Raw genomic sequence first — 17,541 nt, forward strand, 5'->3', positions numbered from 1 at the left:
GAGCAGTGCGAGTGTGAAAGGTGCGGAACGGGCTGTGACACGTGTGGGGTGTGGCACCGTGCGACAAAGGGCAGGRCGAGCCGAACAGGCGTGCAACAGCTGGGCACACAACGGTGTGCAACAGGTGTTGTAGTGGGCCTGCACTTTGTGTGCAACCAAGGCTGTATAGGTGTGTCATAGGCGTGTAATGATTTGAAAATGAAGGAAAAAGGCTCTGCAATGGGTGTGTAATGAGCAAAGGTGATTAAAGGTTAATGGGTGTGTAACAGGTGTGCAATAAAGGGTAACAGTAAGGTATCTGGAGTGTTCCAGGGTGTGTGATGGGCAGGGTTTGTAGGGGCAGGAGGATATATGGGGCAGGTAGTGGGGTGCCTGTAGGGGCAATGGCTCACACGGCACAACATGGCACACATGGCACACAAGGTACACAGGCACACATGGGACACCATGGGACACATGGCACACCACGGTATCTGTGGCACACCACGRCTGTCTGCCTGAGCTGTTCCAACASCCTGGCCACATGGCCCACGGGSACCCCAACAGCTGCTAAACCTGKGTTTGGCAGCACTGTGTGCTGTGCTGCAGTCCCTGCCATCGTTTGCAGAGAGCTGGAAGTGGGCTGGGAGGGCAGCTGGGAGCTGGGGGAGGCACCCATGTGAGCTGTGTGGGGACATAGGACCTGTGGACATGCAGGAGCTGCACGGACATCCACACTGCTCCCCAAGTGTGCCAGATCCAGAGCACTTGGCGAACCAAGGGAAGGGACAYGAGGGGTGCCTGCAGCCAGTGGGCTCATGGGCAAGTGGGCAGTGAATGGGCCTGCGTGAGAGCTGCAGGCCAGTGAGTGGGTGGTGCGTGTGGAGACAGGCCAGGAATGTGCCCCTGACTGTGCACGAGGCCTCCCGGCTGCTGTCCCCATCACGGCATTTCCTCTCACCCTCTGGGGTTACTTTCAGGCCACAGCAGGGTGCTGCGGCAGAGCTGAGGCCAGATTGCAAACACATGCCCTTCCCCAAAAAGCAGCTTGGAGGCAAGTGTCCCTGTGTATCAGTGGCAGAAAGGGAAACTGAGGCACAGCTGAGGGTGGGAGACATCCGGTGGCAGGGACTGCGGTCGTGCCCACAAACCGCAGCTGCCCCAGCAGGCGCAGCCAGAGGACTGTGGTTTCCTCTTGTTGGTGGCACTAGTGACAGCAGGCACTGAGCACCRTGAGCGTCCTTGGGATGGCCTCCAAGCTCCCCAGCTCCTYTCCCACCACTGCAGCTGATCCCAGRAAGCCAYRGTGTCTTTGCTTTGGACACCCTGAGCCTGGTGTGGGCCTACCAGGCCAGCAGTGAGGGTCTTCTGGGTTCCCTGAGGTGTCCCCAGGGTGAAGCTGCCACCACACAACTTCAGGCAGGTTCTGAGAGGACTCGTCAGGAATCTCAAAAAAGGATGCTTTTTTKGACTTAAAAGCAGTGGGGATTTCACTTTTCCCTCTCCCTCTGTTGATGATCAAAGTGTTCACTGTCGATCTCGACCCCATTTTCAGTCCCTCGGAGCCAAAAATCACTGCTTGCATCTGCTGAACACCCCGAGCTGGCAACAGCTCCTGCACATCCCTGCTTCCACAGCCAAGCGCCCGTGGGGCCACAGGCACCAACAGGTCTCTTTGGCTTCTCCCACCTTTGAGAAAATGAAATASCAAAAAGAAGATGAAAAGTAGAGCATTACAGGGGCCCTGCAGCGCTGGGGATGCTCAGAGCTGGGTTGGCTGCCAGAGCATCCCCATGCTGCTGCTGGTGGGGTACAACGAGAGTCCCACCAGTCCCGTGCTGTGATTCTCTGCCAGCTCCAGTGGACACAGGACTGGGTGTTTCGGGATGGATGCTCCTCGGGATGCAGGTTGCCCCAGCAACGGTTGCTATGGAAAACACTTCAGTGGCAAAATTTCCAGCCATATTCATGTGTCCGTCATTGTCTTCCAGAGAGTCCCTGGTGTACGGTAAGCCAGACATGGCTGGCTCTGCATGGGCAGGCTGCTGCTGYGGCTGCAGGGGACTGCCTGTGCTGGACCTGGCTTTTGCTGGCTTTCTGCAGCTTTTCCTGCTGGATCTGGTGTGAGAAGGTGTAGGAAGACTCCACAGTGGGATTTGGGGGAGCATGGTGAGTGTAGAAGGGACAGGGGGAGCAGGCTGTGCTGTGCCGTGCCATATTAATTGGCTCTCAGTTGATGTCCTGTTGGCCCAGCCGTGCCCCAGCCATTGGATGAGTTTTATTTTGGTGAATCAAACACAGGGCAGAGCTCTGGGACAGTGGGATATACAAGGAATGGGCTGGCACTGGGACGTTTTCAGGGACCAGCAGCTTCAGCTGGGGCTTTCTGCTCCTGCCTACAATCCTGCCAGGTCTGTGCTTCAGAAAGCTGCTCCCCACCTCCTGGAGCAGCAATAGGATTACACRGGACTGAGTCTCCTAGCAATGAACGGAGAAATAAATCCTATAAGGCAGGRCAGGATTTATTAGACTTCAATATTCTGGAAATAATGAGGACATTTCTCTTGGCTTGTAATATCACGGGACCCAACAGGATCACAACCAGGATTTATCCTGGTGCTTCTCCACGGCACTGGGTTGGTTCTTAGCTGTGGAGAGAAGATGCTGGGGGAGGCTGCTCGCCTTTCCAAAGATCAGGATGGCAGGGCAACCCCCCACTCCAGCACAGCCAAGGCGGGCTGTGGGCCTCAGGCTGCCCCAACAGTAGCAGCTCTGTTTGTGTTCCCATTCATCCCCTGGTGAGGGCTGGCGCTGATCCTCGCCCCCGGCTGGGGCTCACGCTGCGAGTGGGGAGGGCTGGCAGCGGGAAGGGCTGGCTGAGCCATCGCCATCGGCTGAGTTCAAATGCCAGTGCCAGCACCCATCACCGTGCAAGGACACCCCGGGTGGGGACCCTCCTCAAATGGGGTGGGAGACCCACGGGCTGCTCTGTTAATCCCCATTAGTTTTGAACACACTGTAAACAGAATCCCACTGTGCAACTAGGGAAAGAGGTGGGAAGAGGCTGAAAACAACATCTTGGAAAAGATGATGTGATGCTGCCAGCATCACCTTCCAGGCAGCAGCTCTGCCCCTCAGGGAACTGCTGCCTTGGCTGTGGGGAGATGCTCCTGGGGTCAGCTCCACACTCTGGGCCCTCATTCTCCCAGCTGCCACACCTTGTCCYGTGGCAGCTCTGTCCATGAATTGTGGTCCTTGGGACAGCCTGGCTGRGGCTATGGGATGCACCTGAATATTCTCCCATGTCAAGAGCCAACATTTATTCCCACATCCTTTCACTGAAGCAGCACGAAATGCACAATGTTACCTCCCTGTCGCGATTCCCATGGCCCCATAACAGCCTCTCCAAACCCCAGCAGTGCAGCAAAGCTGAGCATGTGCATGTGGGTTGGACACAGCTGGCTTTACCATGGCCCCAGCACACGGACGCTGTGGCAGAAGCCCCAAGCATCAGGGCAYAGAGACACAATTGGAGCCTTGTTTGGGGCTCAGCTGCACAAGGGGCCCCTTCAGGCGGCCAGGGAAGGAGGACGAGGTGATGCTCTGGCCATGAGGGACTCCCGATGGGGCCAAAATTACCCCAAGCAAATGCTTGGGGTGGGTCCCTACCCATGAAGGATATGTGAGCRTCTCAGAGAAGACAGCTCAAGGTAGGAATGTCTCAAAAAAGGCACCCACATCTCCTGAGAACATTGTTCCTTGCAGAAAGCACAGGGCTGCCTGGGAGGTCAAGGGCTAGTGGGGACGCTGAGGGCTGGTGGGTCCTGGCACCACCCCCCTTCGTGGGAAGGCGACTGGGCAATGGAAATAGCAAGCAGAGAGGGGTTTTAGTTTTTTTGTTTTGTTTTTTTTCCTTATGAGGCAGCCAAGCTGTGTTTTCTGGAGACCTGTAAATCACTCCTCATCTTCAGGAAAGAGAGGCGAGGAATACATGATCCAACYGAGCAAAAACGCGGGACGCTTGGGAGCGTGGAGGAAGCCACGATTCAGCCCAGGCTGGAGGCTGCCTCCCGGCTGTCCTGCCAAGCCTGTCCCAGCTTGCTGGGCCGGGATCTGGCACCACAGCCCAACATCCTCAAGATGAGCTGGGCACACTACACTGCCACGAGCTGGGGAGCCCAGCAGAGAGAGGAGTCGAGGCTCTCGGCCACCGCTGTTAAACTGCATTTTTCCAGCAGGTCAGGTTGCTTCCAAGATTTCAAGATTTTCCACATTTGCTCAGYTGAAGAAAAAACTCCAGAGGAGAGGCTGCAGTTTGTGGAGAGCATAGCTGGGGCTGGCAGGCAGGATCCCATAAATTGGAGGTTATAAATTTTCCTAGTTCACCGGCATGCCAGGGAAGGTTGTGCTGGCCATGTCCCTCTAATGCACCGTTAGCGTGCRTGTGAATCCAAAGCCTGCCCCAAGCCATCCAGAGCCAGATGCAGTCACAGGACTCACTATGGACACAGCCTGGAGCTCTTTAATGCTTTTAAAAACAAGGCTGGGGTTGGTGCCTCTGGCTTTCGGGATCTCCAAGGGTACCTGTTGCATCTCCATTCTGCTCTTGCTAATAATACAACACACAGAATTATTTTCCATTTCTTACCTACTTGGTGCTGCTGAGCTGATTTGGTTGGCAGCCCCCAGGAGCCAGACTGTGCARGGGTGACATGACCCTTCCCCACCTTCATCCATGTGTGAGGCTGCAGGAGCACAGGCACACAGGGCAGAGAAGTTCCCAAATATTCTCTCCTCTCCTTTCAGCACCAGTGGAGCAAAAGGCAAATCATTTTCCTGGCTGCCTGCTSAGCACTCACAACAGGCCCAGCCCTCCCAGCCCTGCTTGTAGCCACCTCAGCATCTCACCATCTTTGGGGATCTGCAGCAAAACAAGCCTGAGCTGCCTTGGGGTCCCTGTTGGGAGGGACCCTGTAAGCGGGGCAGGACTGGCTGCCTCCCAGCCCAGCACACAAGGAGAGAAGGCACTGGAGATGGTCCAGCACTACACTCYGAGCAGGAGAGCAGCCCAGCTATTGCAGCAGCACCTCCCTTGCACCACAGCCCCCACCTGAGTCCAGCCAGGGCCACTTGCTGCCACTCAGGAGCCCCAAGCTGAGATATCCCCACAATAATGCCCTGCACAAGAACTCCAGTTGTTTTTGCAACCTTAGCCAAAGCAGCAACTGGCTTGGAAGTGTTTGGAGATGAAAACATGTCATCATTCTGTTGTTTCTGTCCAATTTCAGGCTTGTTTAAGCAGGTCCATTACAGCTGATTCTGTACAGAACTGGGTGCCAAAGGCTGCAACTCCCCTGAGCACGTGGTGTTTTGTTCTCATCTATCCTGCAGCACAGCCACAGCTCAGGGGCTGACTCAGCAGTGGACATGAGCCCAAGGCTCAGACCGTGCTCAGAGCTGCAGGCAAGGGGCCATCAGCAGCGATGGCATYGCTSGCCCTGTGGGCAGGAAGGATGGGGMTTGTGCTGCTTTCCTCCAGCATAGAACTGGCATGGGCTGCCCCACCAAGCAGGCCCAGAGCATCCTGTGGGGGAACACGGTGAGTACCTCTACTCTGAGGATGTGCACAGACCAGACATGGGGAGCTGCCCAGCTCCACCAGAGCCAGGCCAGCAGGGACGGCAGGGATGACAGTGCACTGCTGGCCTCCAGCTCCAGCTGCTTGCTCCACACCCAGGCGCCTTGGCCTGCCCTCCCAGACAGCTGCACTTGCTGAATGTCCCTGTGTGACCACGCTCTGGATRGGCTTCCTTACTCCTGCAGCACTGCAACAGGACTGCACTGACCAGTCACCCCCAGTTCTGGATTTAATTGTACCACCAGTCCCAGTACTGAATAGGGAAAGTGATCCAAGCACTTGCTCTGACCCCCAGGCTGCTATCAGGGCACACACCAGGCACCCTGARAGGTTTTCATGATTGCAGTCAGACACTCCTTACTCTGCATGATCCTTAATTTGTCCTTTGCTTCCCGCACAAACCACACTGCCAACATGCAAGAGGGTTGGGATGGAATACTTTATTCACGTGAACACTCAGATCCTGGCCCTTCCTGCCTGCTGCAGCTGCTCCCATCTTCTTGAGAGCATGAACAAGGAAGGATTTCTTCACCAGCTTGCTTAACCCCCCCCAGCATCATCAGACCCCACAGACAAGTAYAGACAGTTTGGCTTTGTCTGGACAGGAGCAGAGGGCGGAGGGGCAGGGAGTGCTGCGGGGCTGGCAGAGCAGGGAGAAGGGCTCCAGCCCACAGCTCGTGTATGCACAGCAGCCATGAAACGTCCCCGCAGCTCTGCTCTCACCACCAAACATGCCAGTACTCTCCCAGCCTTGGCAGCTCCTCCTGCTGCCAGAAACACCACCTGGGATTGGTAAAGCATGGGTGCCACCGCCTCTTCTCCTTGGAAAGTTGCTGCCAGAATTTCACCGGTGTCTTCTGTCACCTGCTGGGCCATTTAACCCTCCAAGTGCCTGCTGTCCACTGACAAATACCCTCCCCAAACTATTACAGTAAAAGGAAAACCCTGTACGTCGAGACATACAGGCTGAGTCTTGGGTAGAGAACAGTTTCCGTGCTTGGTGGTCCGTCGGTGGCCAGCACCCCCCAGCCAGCCCTGGGGCACAGAAAGGAGCAGGATCCCCCACGGCCACCCCGGGCAYATCAGGGCTTCATCCTGCTCAGTCTGATGTCACGTTCGATTTCGAATTGCCTGTGATCCACGCGCTCCAGGAACGCTTTCCTCTCGATGTACCTGCAGGGAGGCAGAGGCAGAGGCTGTGAGCAGTGGCAGCCTGTGTGGACCCCAGCCTGGGGCAAACCCCACCTGCAGGGATGAGCAGGGAGGGAAAGCACCATCCACCTCTCTCTCTCTCTTTCCATGAACTGACACTGCACTGAACATCTGTGGACACCAGAATTGCTCTGTGGCCTGCTGGCTGTCATCTGGGGGACTCCCAGAGCTCTGGTGGTACCACAGGCTGGAGAACTGAACTGGCTGATCCTGGTTCCAGCTCTTCTCCTACAGCTGAAGAATGTACTCCACAGATACCTTGAAGGGGATCAGGGCAGGCCCTTGCACCACCCAGCAAAGCATCTCAAACCCAACCACAACCCTCAATACAGGTTGACAGACCCACAGTACAAGCCAGGAACAGGTACAGGGAGCATTAGGGATGTAAAAAGCATTACCCAGCAAGCCTGCAGCAGCTCAGGGATGCAGGCCAGGGGCTTCCCAACCACAGACCAGCTTCTAACCACCACTGCCCCTCAGCACGGCACCTGAGTGCTGCGAGGAAAAAGGCATGCCTGCRCCTGGAAAAGCACCTTGCTGCTCATTAACGGCGTGCAGCTGAATTTTAATGKATTTCGCTGCAAACCCTTGCCACAGACAGCCCAGGGCTGTGCTACTAATTAACCTACAGAGGGAGCGAAATTGCAATTCAAAACAGGAGCTGTAATTGAATCATCACAATTGTTCTGCATTTGTTCCAGGGTGGCAAACACTGGACTGCCATGACAAGGTCATTAAACTTGTGTGCGAGATGCATGGGGAACCACTGAATTTGGCTGTTCTGTCAGTCACTGCTTTTCCTGCTCGCCAGAGCAGCCCACTGCTTGAAAGCAAGACCAAAGCCTGAGCATCTCAGGCTCTGCRGGTTTTCCAGGCAGTGTGCATGAAGGTGCCCAAGACCCAGCTTCATGGGAAGGYTGAAGGCTTCTCCTACCATCAGCAGTGCTCTCTCTGAGACAGAGGGACATTTGGTGATGAGGTCCCTGCAAGGTCAGGCTGGATGGGGCTCTGAGCAATCTGWTCTAGATAAAGAATTTCTGTTCACTCCTGGGGGTTGGATTAGTTGGCCCTTAAAGGTCCCCTCCAACCTGAACCATTSCGTGATTCTGCAATTCTTTGTGCTACAGCTATTGAACCAGTACTGAATGTGCTCCCAGCAGGGAGCCTTTGCCCTTGCTGCAAGGGACAGCCCTGACGCTCCTGCCCATCCAATCATCACTGGAAATGAATTAATCCAGATTCATTTCAGCGAGTGATTCCCCCAAGCGGGTGAACGGCCCCATGCGTCCTTGCTGCCACCCCATTSCCATCGCAGCTCCAGCCCATCTTGTGCTGACACAACTGGGTCAGCTCATCTCCGCCGGCTGCGAGGGGCAGGGACCAGCACGGTGCAATGCAGGCGAAGAGCTGATGGGAGGAGGTCTTTTTGTGGCTCCTGYCCCTGTTGGAGGAGGGCTGTGCACAGAGGCCCCCTCCCCACACTGGCTCAGGAAAGGCGGGCAGGGGAGTGTCRCTTCCCTTCATCTCTGTGAGCAGGGAGGTGACCGGCTCTGGGGCTGGGCTCAGAGAGGCCACAGGAAGGAAGCTGAGGGGTCACGCTCTATGTGCTCAGTGTCATATTGCTGGGCGTGTGGTTTTCACCCCTCCACTGCTAAACACCAACCACAACCACAGCTGASAAGACAAGGACAGGAGTTACTTATGCTCATCTGGGAACACCCCAATGGCCTGGGTGGCAACAGCCTGACCTACTGAACCTGAAGGTCCCCAGGTCTCTCTGCGACACCCATCTATCAACCCCAGCAAGGGGTCAGTCTCTTTCTCCTCCTCTTCCTCCACGACTGCTTGTGCCTCTCCTCCCAGGTGGGCAGGGCCTGGCTCCTGGGGCATCGATGTGGATCATGAACCAGGAATGCGGTCTCACAGCTGCAGCCAGCAGCGCTGCATGGAGGAGGAACTGCGACGTCATCCCACGGCMATGTCCTTGGCTGGCCACAGCAAAGTGCTGAAGGGGCCAGAGCAGACCCCCCCAGGCACTACCTGTGCAYACACCGTGGGGCTTGGCTGGGCTGTGCTGCAGGCACACAGGGGCTGGAGGTGCACATGGACTCGGGCAGGGAAGCTGCAGGGGCAGCACAAGCCCCTCTGTGCTCTGAAGCCTGTGCTGGAGCTGCAGCTCTCTCTGTGCTCAGCCGACACCAAGGCGCCACCAGACACGGTGCAAAGTGCAAGAGCGAGGCACAAACACCCGTCCTGCACTTGTCTAAACAACCTTTGCTACCTGAATCAATACCTTCCTGTAAATTATCAACCTGCCTGGAAACAGGGCAGCTGTGATCCGCAGCACAGCACAGTAAATCCACTGGGAGCTAAGGCTGTCTCTGCTAACAAGGGCAGCTGCAAGCTGCTCTGGGGAGGGTCTCAGTGGTGCTGCCTGTCCCCTGTCAGTCACCATCAGTCACCCGGGGCAGGAGTGCACGGGGCCGGCTGCTCCCCCATGGGGCTGCCCTACAAAGGTGGCCCAATTAAGAGGCCACTCCACATTTCCATTTATAAAGCACATCAGAGAGATGAACAGCAAAGGGGATAGCTGCCTCTGCTCCTTACTCCAGCCTCTCCTGTCAAATCCAGAACAGGCCCTCAGGACCTGATCCAGCCAGGCTGTAAAAGGCCAGATTCCACTCCTGAGGAAATGCAAATCACTGGATGGGGGCTGGTGATAGAAGGAGTGGAAAATCAGAGGCAAGGGAGGACAGAGCCATGGGGTAGCACATGTCCCCTCTGCCTCAGGAATTTTAGGCCCAGATTGTGGCTGGCTGATAATCAGCACTTGCAGCAGAAAGATGCCACAGGCCCACTGCTGGAGAAGGGCCAGGGAGGTATGAGAAGCTCTGGGCTGTRAACAGAAACTTCTATGGGGTTAGCACAAAAAAGAAATTCAGCCTGTCTCACCTCCCAAGAAAAAATAAAGCCTCCTGCCTTCCTTGAAACATACACGGACCATCTCTGTAAGTGCACAGGCTCGTGTGACATTGAGCAAACACGTTCAGGAGTGGGCTGTAGCTCCCCTCATCAGGCAGACATTTACAATCACACAGCAGGACACGTGGGGAGCAGAGGTTTTTAACAGCACCGGGGATTAAAGGCAGTGCCCCCCTCTTGCCTGCCTGGGTTGAAGGGTTAACAACGGCTCATTACAATCTTTATAGAGATGTGTAAATGATTGCCCACTGAAGGGTGAGCACAGTCGACATTATTAAAAGAGAAGAGGCAGCTGCAGAAGGGACAAGAGGCTCCTGTGAAATGACCTGAGGCCGGCAGCAGCTGTGTCTGTGTGACCTGCCCCCCAGGAAGGCTGGCTGCTTTGTGAGGGTACTGCACCCTTCACACCACGGTGGTCTGGAAGCGAAAATGCAGYGGGTTGAGCCTCCATCGGTGCTCCTCCCTTCTCCCTATACCTTGAAGGTGGAAGTAATTCCTAGTGAGCAGATACTCAGTTGATCCCCTCACTGCATGCCTGACTAGCATAAACATATTTGTAAGAAGTGTCTACAGTTATCCTGGCATTACGTTTCTCATTTGTTTAATGACAAAAACTGCTTGCCAAGAGCTTAGCAGATTTTCTAGCCTGGGATGTGACAGGCAGCAAAACCCAAAGCYGTCCAAGATTAAAAATGCTCTTAAAATTGCTGCTCTGCTTTGCTCATCTTTTCCATGTGCTGATCCCTTCTTCAGCCTTCAAGGACCGTTACGTGAGTGTCTTTGGAAAGGTTTGCCAGGCATGAAGAGCAAGCTGTCCTGCTTGATGGGGTGAGAAAGGGAACAGCACTGGGCAAGAACAGTCAACATACCAGGTTTGGGCACACAAGAGATGACACAAAATACTGCTCTGCCCCACCTGTATGTGGCAGAAATCATTCACCTCCTTGGACTTCAGGGATCTCAGAGGAACAGCTGCCCCTCTCCAGCACTCCTACAGAATTGCTCTACTTGTTCAAGGGCAGACGACCAGAAAACAGATCAGGGGAGATCTGATGGAGAAGTTGTGTTGAGCAAGGGTGCAAGATCAAACTGAAAATATCTATTTGATAGTTTGACAGTTATAAAATATCTGTCTAAAATAGAAAATCCAATCTGTTGGAATGCAGAAGCTCAGAGTTTTTCCTGCAGGTAAAATAATAGCTTATAATAAAATATACATTTTATGAGCTGTCCACTAAGCCGGTTATGTTTTCCCAGAGCTTTGCAAAGCACTTGTAGTGGAAATTCTGCTTCTGATCTCATTATCACTCCCTGCAGTGCATGTTATTAACTTTCTGTTTTATTTACAGCATTGCCATTTATTTTTATGATACTTCCATTAACTTCACTGGAGTGAACATTGCTTGATGCACACAACCAACGCCCAGTGCTGCCATAATCCTTAACGCACCTTGCCAGCTGTTCTGTGTTTACATAAATCTTTACGTGGGAGGAGGGAGGACAAATGCAACTGAAATGCATCATTTGAAGAACAGAACAAAACTTTCCCAAATTGAAAAAGGGAAACTGGACAAAGGCAATTGTGTTTCGTTATTGGTGGGCTGCATTAGACCAATTCACCTCTGTGCCACAAGCACAAGAGATGATAAAGCCAGACATTGGCTGGACTTACTAGCAGAGAGTGATAGGTGTTTGCAGACTTACCTGTCTCCCTGTGATGCCTACAGCAGCTGCTGGTTTTACCTATGCCTAGAATAAGTCCTTAAGAAACCCCATGGGTTTGTGAACTCTRTAGCAAGCAATGGGCTTCTCACATGTAAATGAAGTGGTGGGAAATGCTGGACTATTATTAGGTAAAGTCCCTCTTACCCGTCTTTCCCTCGGTTATGGATTGCCAACTCCTCCACAATCCCCTCCTCCTCCTTGAAGTTCTCCCAGTCTAGTTTAGATTTCTCCAGTGTGCTCATCTTCTGCTTTTTGGCGCCGATCTTCCCCARAAGGCTACTCATACCGCTTGGCCTCTTCACCCTGACGGAGATTAGGGAGCAAATGTTAAGTTAAATGCAGGGAGATGGCAATTAAAAACAGACCTGAGAAATGTCACGGGTGAGAGTGGTGGCCTTGATGGTGGTGAGCCACTGCCACCAAACAGATGGCCACCAACTCCATGCAGCCTGCAGGCGGCAAGGTCACGCTTCCTGCAGATCCTGCTCTGCCGTTCCCCTGGAAGCAGCAGAGTTCATTACACACATATCTCAAGTGCTTGCTTTTTGTGAAAGGGCTTTTTCATTTATCTTYTTAGGAGAACAGAGAGCTTTCAGGCCAAAAGAGATCATTAAATCATCCAGTTTGACCCCTTGTATATACCAGGCCAAGCCATTCCACTGATCACCTCTGTGCTAAGTCTGGTTCTTTGTCTTCAGTTAAAGTGTTGTTTTCTGGAAGGGATCCAGCCTCAGTGCGTCACCAGTACTGACAACACATCTACGAATTAACCATTTCATCGCTATTAATGCTTGATTTTCTTTAGCTTTAGGTTCTGGTTGCTGCTGCTAATTCTAAATCAAGAACACTCTGGTCTCCAGGTTAGACTCATTAGTGACGTACACCACTAACGAAATTACATCTGAATTATTTTTATGCAAACAGATAGAGTTCCTTATGCCTCTCATTTKGTCCCAGCCCACACGTCACTTCTCAGGTTTTGTTGCCCTGCTTACGTTTCAATGCTCTTTGAAGATGGGAGCACAGAACTGCCTGTAACCCCCACCCTTCTCCTGATTTGTTTCTGTCCAAGCATCATCTAAATCCTGTTAGCTGCACACTGAGTCCCAGCGCACGTGCACTGTGATYCCATACCATCTCCCGGGTCCCTGTTTAGCAGGGAGACCACTTGGGTCTTTCATCTCCTTGTTCTTAGAGGAGTGAAATCCCACCCRTGTGGTGGGGCCCCCAAATCTCCTCTTTATGCTGGGAAATGCACACACAGGGGCTCAGGTCAGCCAGGTTGCCCTCTGAGGAAGACAATTCTCAGGCTAGGAACCCATAAAACAAACTTGTATTAACCCTTCTTAAACCCCCCCAGCAGTGGGGGACAAACAGCATCCCATTGAACTCAGTGTTTACACACATTCCAGAGATAACTTCAGGTCTGCACAGCCTTTGCCTCTGCAAGAAGCCAGAGAGGAAATGATTCTCGTTCCTGAGAGATGAAGGAATTTGGGAAGGGGGGCCCAAGGAAGGCAGCCAGGTGAGCATGGCAAACTGCTCTCTATCAGTGCTCTCTGAGCACGTCCTGCCCAGGGGTAGCCGTTCTTGGGAATGTATCCAAAGTTGTCCTTATCGGATCATTAGCATGGTTTATGCTTCCGTAATTTGCAAGCCTCTAAAGGAAAATAATTCTGCAGTTTATATGGAATTAAATCAAAGAAAATGACAACTCTGTAAGCTTCAGCCAGGAGACTCTCAATGAAAGAATGGCTGGCTAGAGTCACTTGGGGTTGCAGCTTCCTGACATAGATATATTTGGGATTAAGAGCATTTTGGCAGGCTCTATAGCAACTGGACAAAGCTGCCTGCCCCTCCTCAATACCAGCCAGAGGAGCAGAAATGTCCTAGGACCTGGCTCTCTTATTTCCTTCCGTCCCTGCCCGTGGCTCAAGCACAGGCCAATGGCAGCAGTTTTTCACTCTGCAGGGACACAGAACAAGCTGGATGCTCTTTGATTCACCTTTATCCCTGAACATCTCATCAAGATGTCTACAGCCCTTCACACCATGATCACACAATAACCCCTAGCTCAGCTTCCAATTCTCCCTGACTTTTCAAGGCATGATGGCTCCAGGTATCCTTATCTGCATGAAGCAGGAAAATGGTGTAATAGGGCAAAATGGGCGGAGATGTTCTCAGCACAAGATAAAATTGGAGAGACTTGGTTCCCACCAAGTCTGGCTACCCAGCACTACACAAGCCTTGCTCCATCACCAAACCCAGTATCAGATGCATGTTCAAGATGTGAGGGAGTCAGAGGAGAAGAGATGTGACAAAAAGGAAGGACAAACCAAATAAAATATTGGGCAGGCATCCCCCAYGGCATTCCCTGCTGTGCAGCTGCCTGGAAAGCAGAGCCTGGTGGTTGTGCACAGCAGTTCCTCACACTGCACTGGGAGGCCTTAAGGATGCCCTGAGACAGATGTAGGGAAGTGCTATGGCTGATGCAGCTGGCAAACCTCCTCTGCCCCAAATCTGGCAGGCAGAASGTGTTTAAATTAACACAAGGTATTCAATAACACATTTCTCTTAACACACTTAACTTTCCAGACACACTTGTGCTTAAGATTTTCCTACCTTTGAAGCAGGAAAAATAGTGATGCAGAAAYGTCCCTAGATTTCTCCTAATTGTTTTTTCAGGGAAAAAAACTCCCGAAGACCTTAGAGTCATCTCACCTATCCAAGGGCACCCACAGCTCCTCTGCATCCACCGACCTTTCCATAGGTGGAAGTCCACAGCCACTGTCTGTTGAAATACAGACAGATCTGACTGCAAAGGACACAGCACACACCTGGAAAAACCCAGCTGAAAGTTCTGRGATCTTTCCTGGGCATTAGAGGAATCCCTGCCCTGCAGAGTGACAAGCAGGCTCACAGGCAGGCTCACACATGCCGAGACTGATGCCTTTTTGGTTGAACCTGTCGGCTGCTGGCGGGAAAGAGCTGAGTTGGGATGGGCCAATCTGCCAAGCTGGGCTRCTGAACGTGTCTCTGCATGAAACAYGTACTGGGACATGCTGACAGGTCAACTGCTGTCCCCAAACCACAGTGGAGGATAAATGGGAGGAATGGAAACCAAAGGYAAGATGGTTCATGGCCAGAGGTGGAAGAAGAGGTGGTGCTGGCTTCAGAGCAGGGAGCAGGAGCTGCAAACCAGGCAAGGGCTACTCATCATGTATCTTTTCTCCCATGGCAATTCCTGGCATAGATTAACAGTATCTGTACGCACATACCCATCTGTAATGGTGCTCAAAGCCTCTGTACATCTTCCTGGCCATGGATCTCTGGAATATCGCTTAAAAGGTAATTCACCCCATGTTTGAAGCTACAGAATCTGGGCTATGACATGGACCTCCATCAAAGGAATCCAGATAATCACAAGAATACTCACAAGTCAACAGYTCCTTCAAGGCAAGTGAACCTGACAATAAAGGGCAGGCTTTGTTGCACCCTTGTGTTGATGACTACTCCAAAAATCCTGTTAATATCCAATGTCAGCCCCATACTGGAAATTGGCTCTGTGCTGGATAACCTGGTTCTCCTCCTGTCCAGACAATTCTGYGCTGCTGCAGCAGGACCAATGGGCCAGGCAATGGGACCAGGCACAGGCTGAAGGACATGTTTGAGTCTGCTGCTGAGTCTTCATGCTGAGCCTTTTATCACCCTGAAAAAATCCAGCAAACCTGGGGGTGGGAATTCCTACGCTTGTGCCAAAATGAAGTAAATGAGAAACATTAAAGTCCAATTAAAAACTTGCTTGGCCTTAAATGCCTCATCTGTTTGAAAAGCAAGTAAAGGGGCCTGATTAATTGCATTCAGTGCCAACAAGAGGAATTATTACCCTTTTTGTACTCATTAAGGGTATCTGCTGTGGCATCTTTAATCACTAAGGCATTTAAAAGAGAGAAAGTAATTTGCTAAGACATAATGGATCCCAGGGATGAGGATCAGGACAATCGCTTATTTAGGACACATGCTCTGGATTTTCACAATTAAAAAGCACAGCTGAAATCAGCCCCTGAGCCAAAAAAAGGAAAACTGCTGGGGAGCTCTGCCTTGGCAGGGAGGATTCCCCTGCACCATCTAATGTCATCAGGACACTGTGCCTGTGCGTCATCTGACATGGTCACACACAGGGACAAGCAGCAAGCATGGGCTCCCTTGCTGTCCCAYCAGAGGTGAACACACTCTACATCCCTGTCCTTAACAATGAGGCTTTCCCCCACCTTGGTGCAAGCCTGCAGGCTGACCAGGAGCATGGAGAATTGCTGCTWTAGCAGTGATAAAGTGTCACTGCCACATGTAATCCTGATGTCTTGTAACAGGCAGGTCAGCAGCATCTAGGAAATGTATGCCWGATTAAAAGAGGCAGACTTCATCACAAGCTTTAGAAAATAATCTTCCAGCAATTGGGAATAKGGCTACAAAGGCCTCATAGTGCATCCCACCAGATAAAGCAAGATGAGTTCCTCTCCCACCCATCCAGAGATGGGTGCTCTGAAGGTCTCCTGACACCAACCCCACACACACTGAGGTTTCAGTAATTCATCAGCCTTTCACTTATGTAAGTCTTCCCCAGTGACTAAATTTCCTTGCTCAGCCCATGACTTGCTATCTTCTTCCTAGTAGTTACTAAGAACAGATCATTCCCTCACTTTTTGCAGCAGCCTTTTATGTCTTTGAAAGCTCTTCATATTGCCTGCCCCCCCAGCTTGYTCTTTCCTAGACTAAACAATCCCAGGTCCTTTCAAGCTGTTCTCATTCCTCATGTTTTCCAGCCCTCTGACCACTCTCACTGCTCTTCACAGACTCTCAGCTATTGGCCAACGTATTCCTCAAAGTGCAGCATCCAAACCAGGAATAGCACGAGTGCCGGATTTACCAGCACCGGGAGCAGGAGGAATGTTTGGGATGCCTTGGGAGCGTGCAGCTCCTAACACGGCCCCTGTGACGTGTGCCTCTTCCACAACCGTGTGACAGCAGTGACTCATGYTGAACCTGTGATTCACCCAGATATCTGTCTGCTCCACTGCTGCCAAGCCACTTCCTTCCTCCATCCATGCAGAACATTCCTGCTATCCAAAGGCAGAGCTCTGTGCTGCTTCTCCTGTTTGCTTTCTCACATTTCCCTTGACACAGCGGATCTCCGATGTCTTTGCAAATCAGCCTCTCTTATCCACAACAGCCATGCTGCAGCTGTTGAAGAGGAATACTAGGGGAAGCACCTCCTGTCTTTGTGAAATACCTATGGAGATATTTAGCAGCTGAACCAGCACCAGTTGGCCAGAGAAGATCAAGCTGACTGGTCAGAAGCAGGCAGGAACCATCAGACTGTAGGAGATGACAGATCACATTGTCCAACACCAATGAACAAAGTGAGCCCGAGGACACCTACTCAAATGTTGGCCAAGGAGCCAGCAGTGTCCCCAGTTTTAGCCTGACCTCCACCTCTGAGGATCACAAACCCTCTGTGCTCTCTTTCTGCTGGCTCCACAGACCGCAGACTTTCTGCTGCTTCTCCATCCACCTTGTAGTATCCTCTTTGTTGTGGATAATAATTTCTGTAGCAAGATGGCCCTACTTCTGTCATCTAGGAATACTTTTAAGAAGGGCTCAATTTGTAAGAAGAAAATTATGAACATAAAATAGGATATTACTGATTCTTAGCTAACACCTCAATGTTCCCCCACCCCACTTCTTGTTATGCTGTTTTGGGGAAATAATGTGAGCAAACACAGAGAAGAGGACAGTCACTGATGTATGCAAATCACAAATGAGTAGCTTGTTTTTCCCCCACTAATGAAACTTAGCCCCCTGAGCCACAATTAAACAGTGGCAAATAACCTGTTCTGCCAGTGAGGGTCTTGTGACAAAGCACTGCTGCAATACTTGGACCAAGAAGAGTATTTTTTTAGATTATGCGGATTCCACCAAGGTATCCTGCACACCCTGCAGCTGTA

The 17,541-nt window shown here is 52.0% G+C and overlaps 1 protein-coding gene across 1 annotated transcript in view; it reads right to left on the reverse strand.

Annotated features, from left to right (window-relative positions):
• Positions 1-6,045: 6,045 nt before the first annotated feature.
• The window catches only part of CFDP1 (craniofacial development protein 1), a 60,882-nt gene continuing 49,386 nt past the window's right edge, over positions 6,046-17,541 (reverse strand). The window contains 2 exon segments of the mRNA XM_057364550.1: positions 6,046-6,790; positions 11,681-11,839. Coding sequence (XP_057220533.1) covers positions 6,700-6,790; positions 11,681-11,839 — 250 coding nt within the window. The 3' untranslated portion in view covers positions 6,046-6,699.

Source organism: Malurus melanocephalus, unplaced genomic scaffold (genome assembly GCF_030028575.1).
Source record: "Malurus melanocephalus ecotype Western Australia unplaced genomic scaffold, MMel_1.1 scaffold_40, whole genome shotgun sequence".
In the NCBI taxonomy this organism is placed as follows: Eukaryota; Metazoa; Chordata; class Aves; order Passeriformes; family Maluridae; genus Malurus; species Malurus melanocephalus.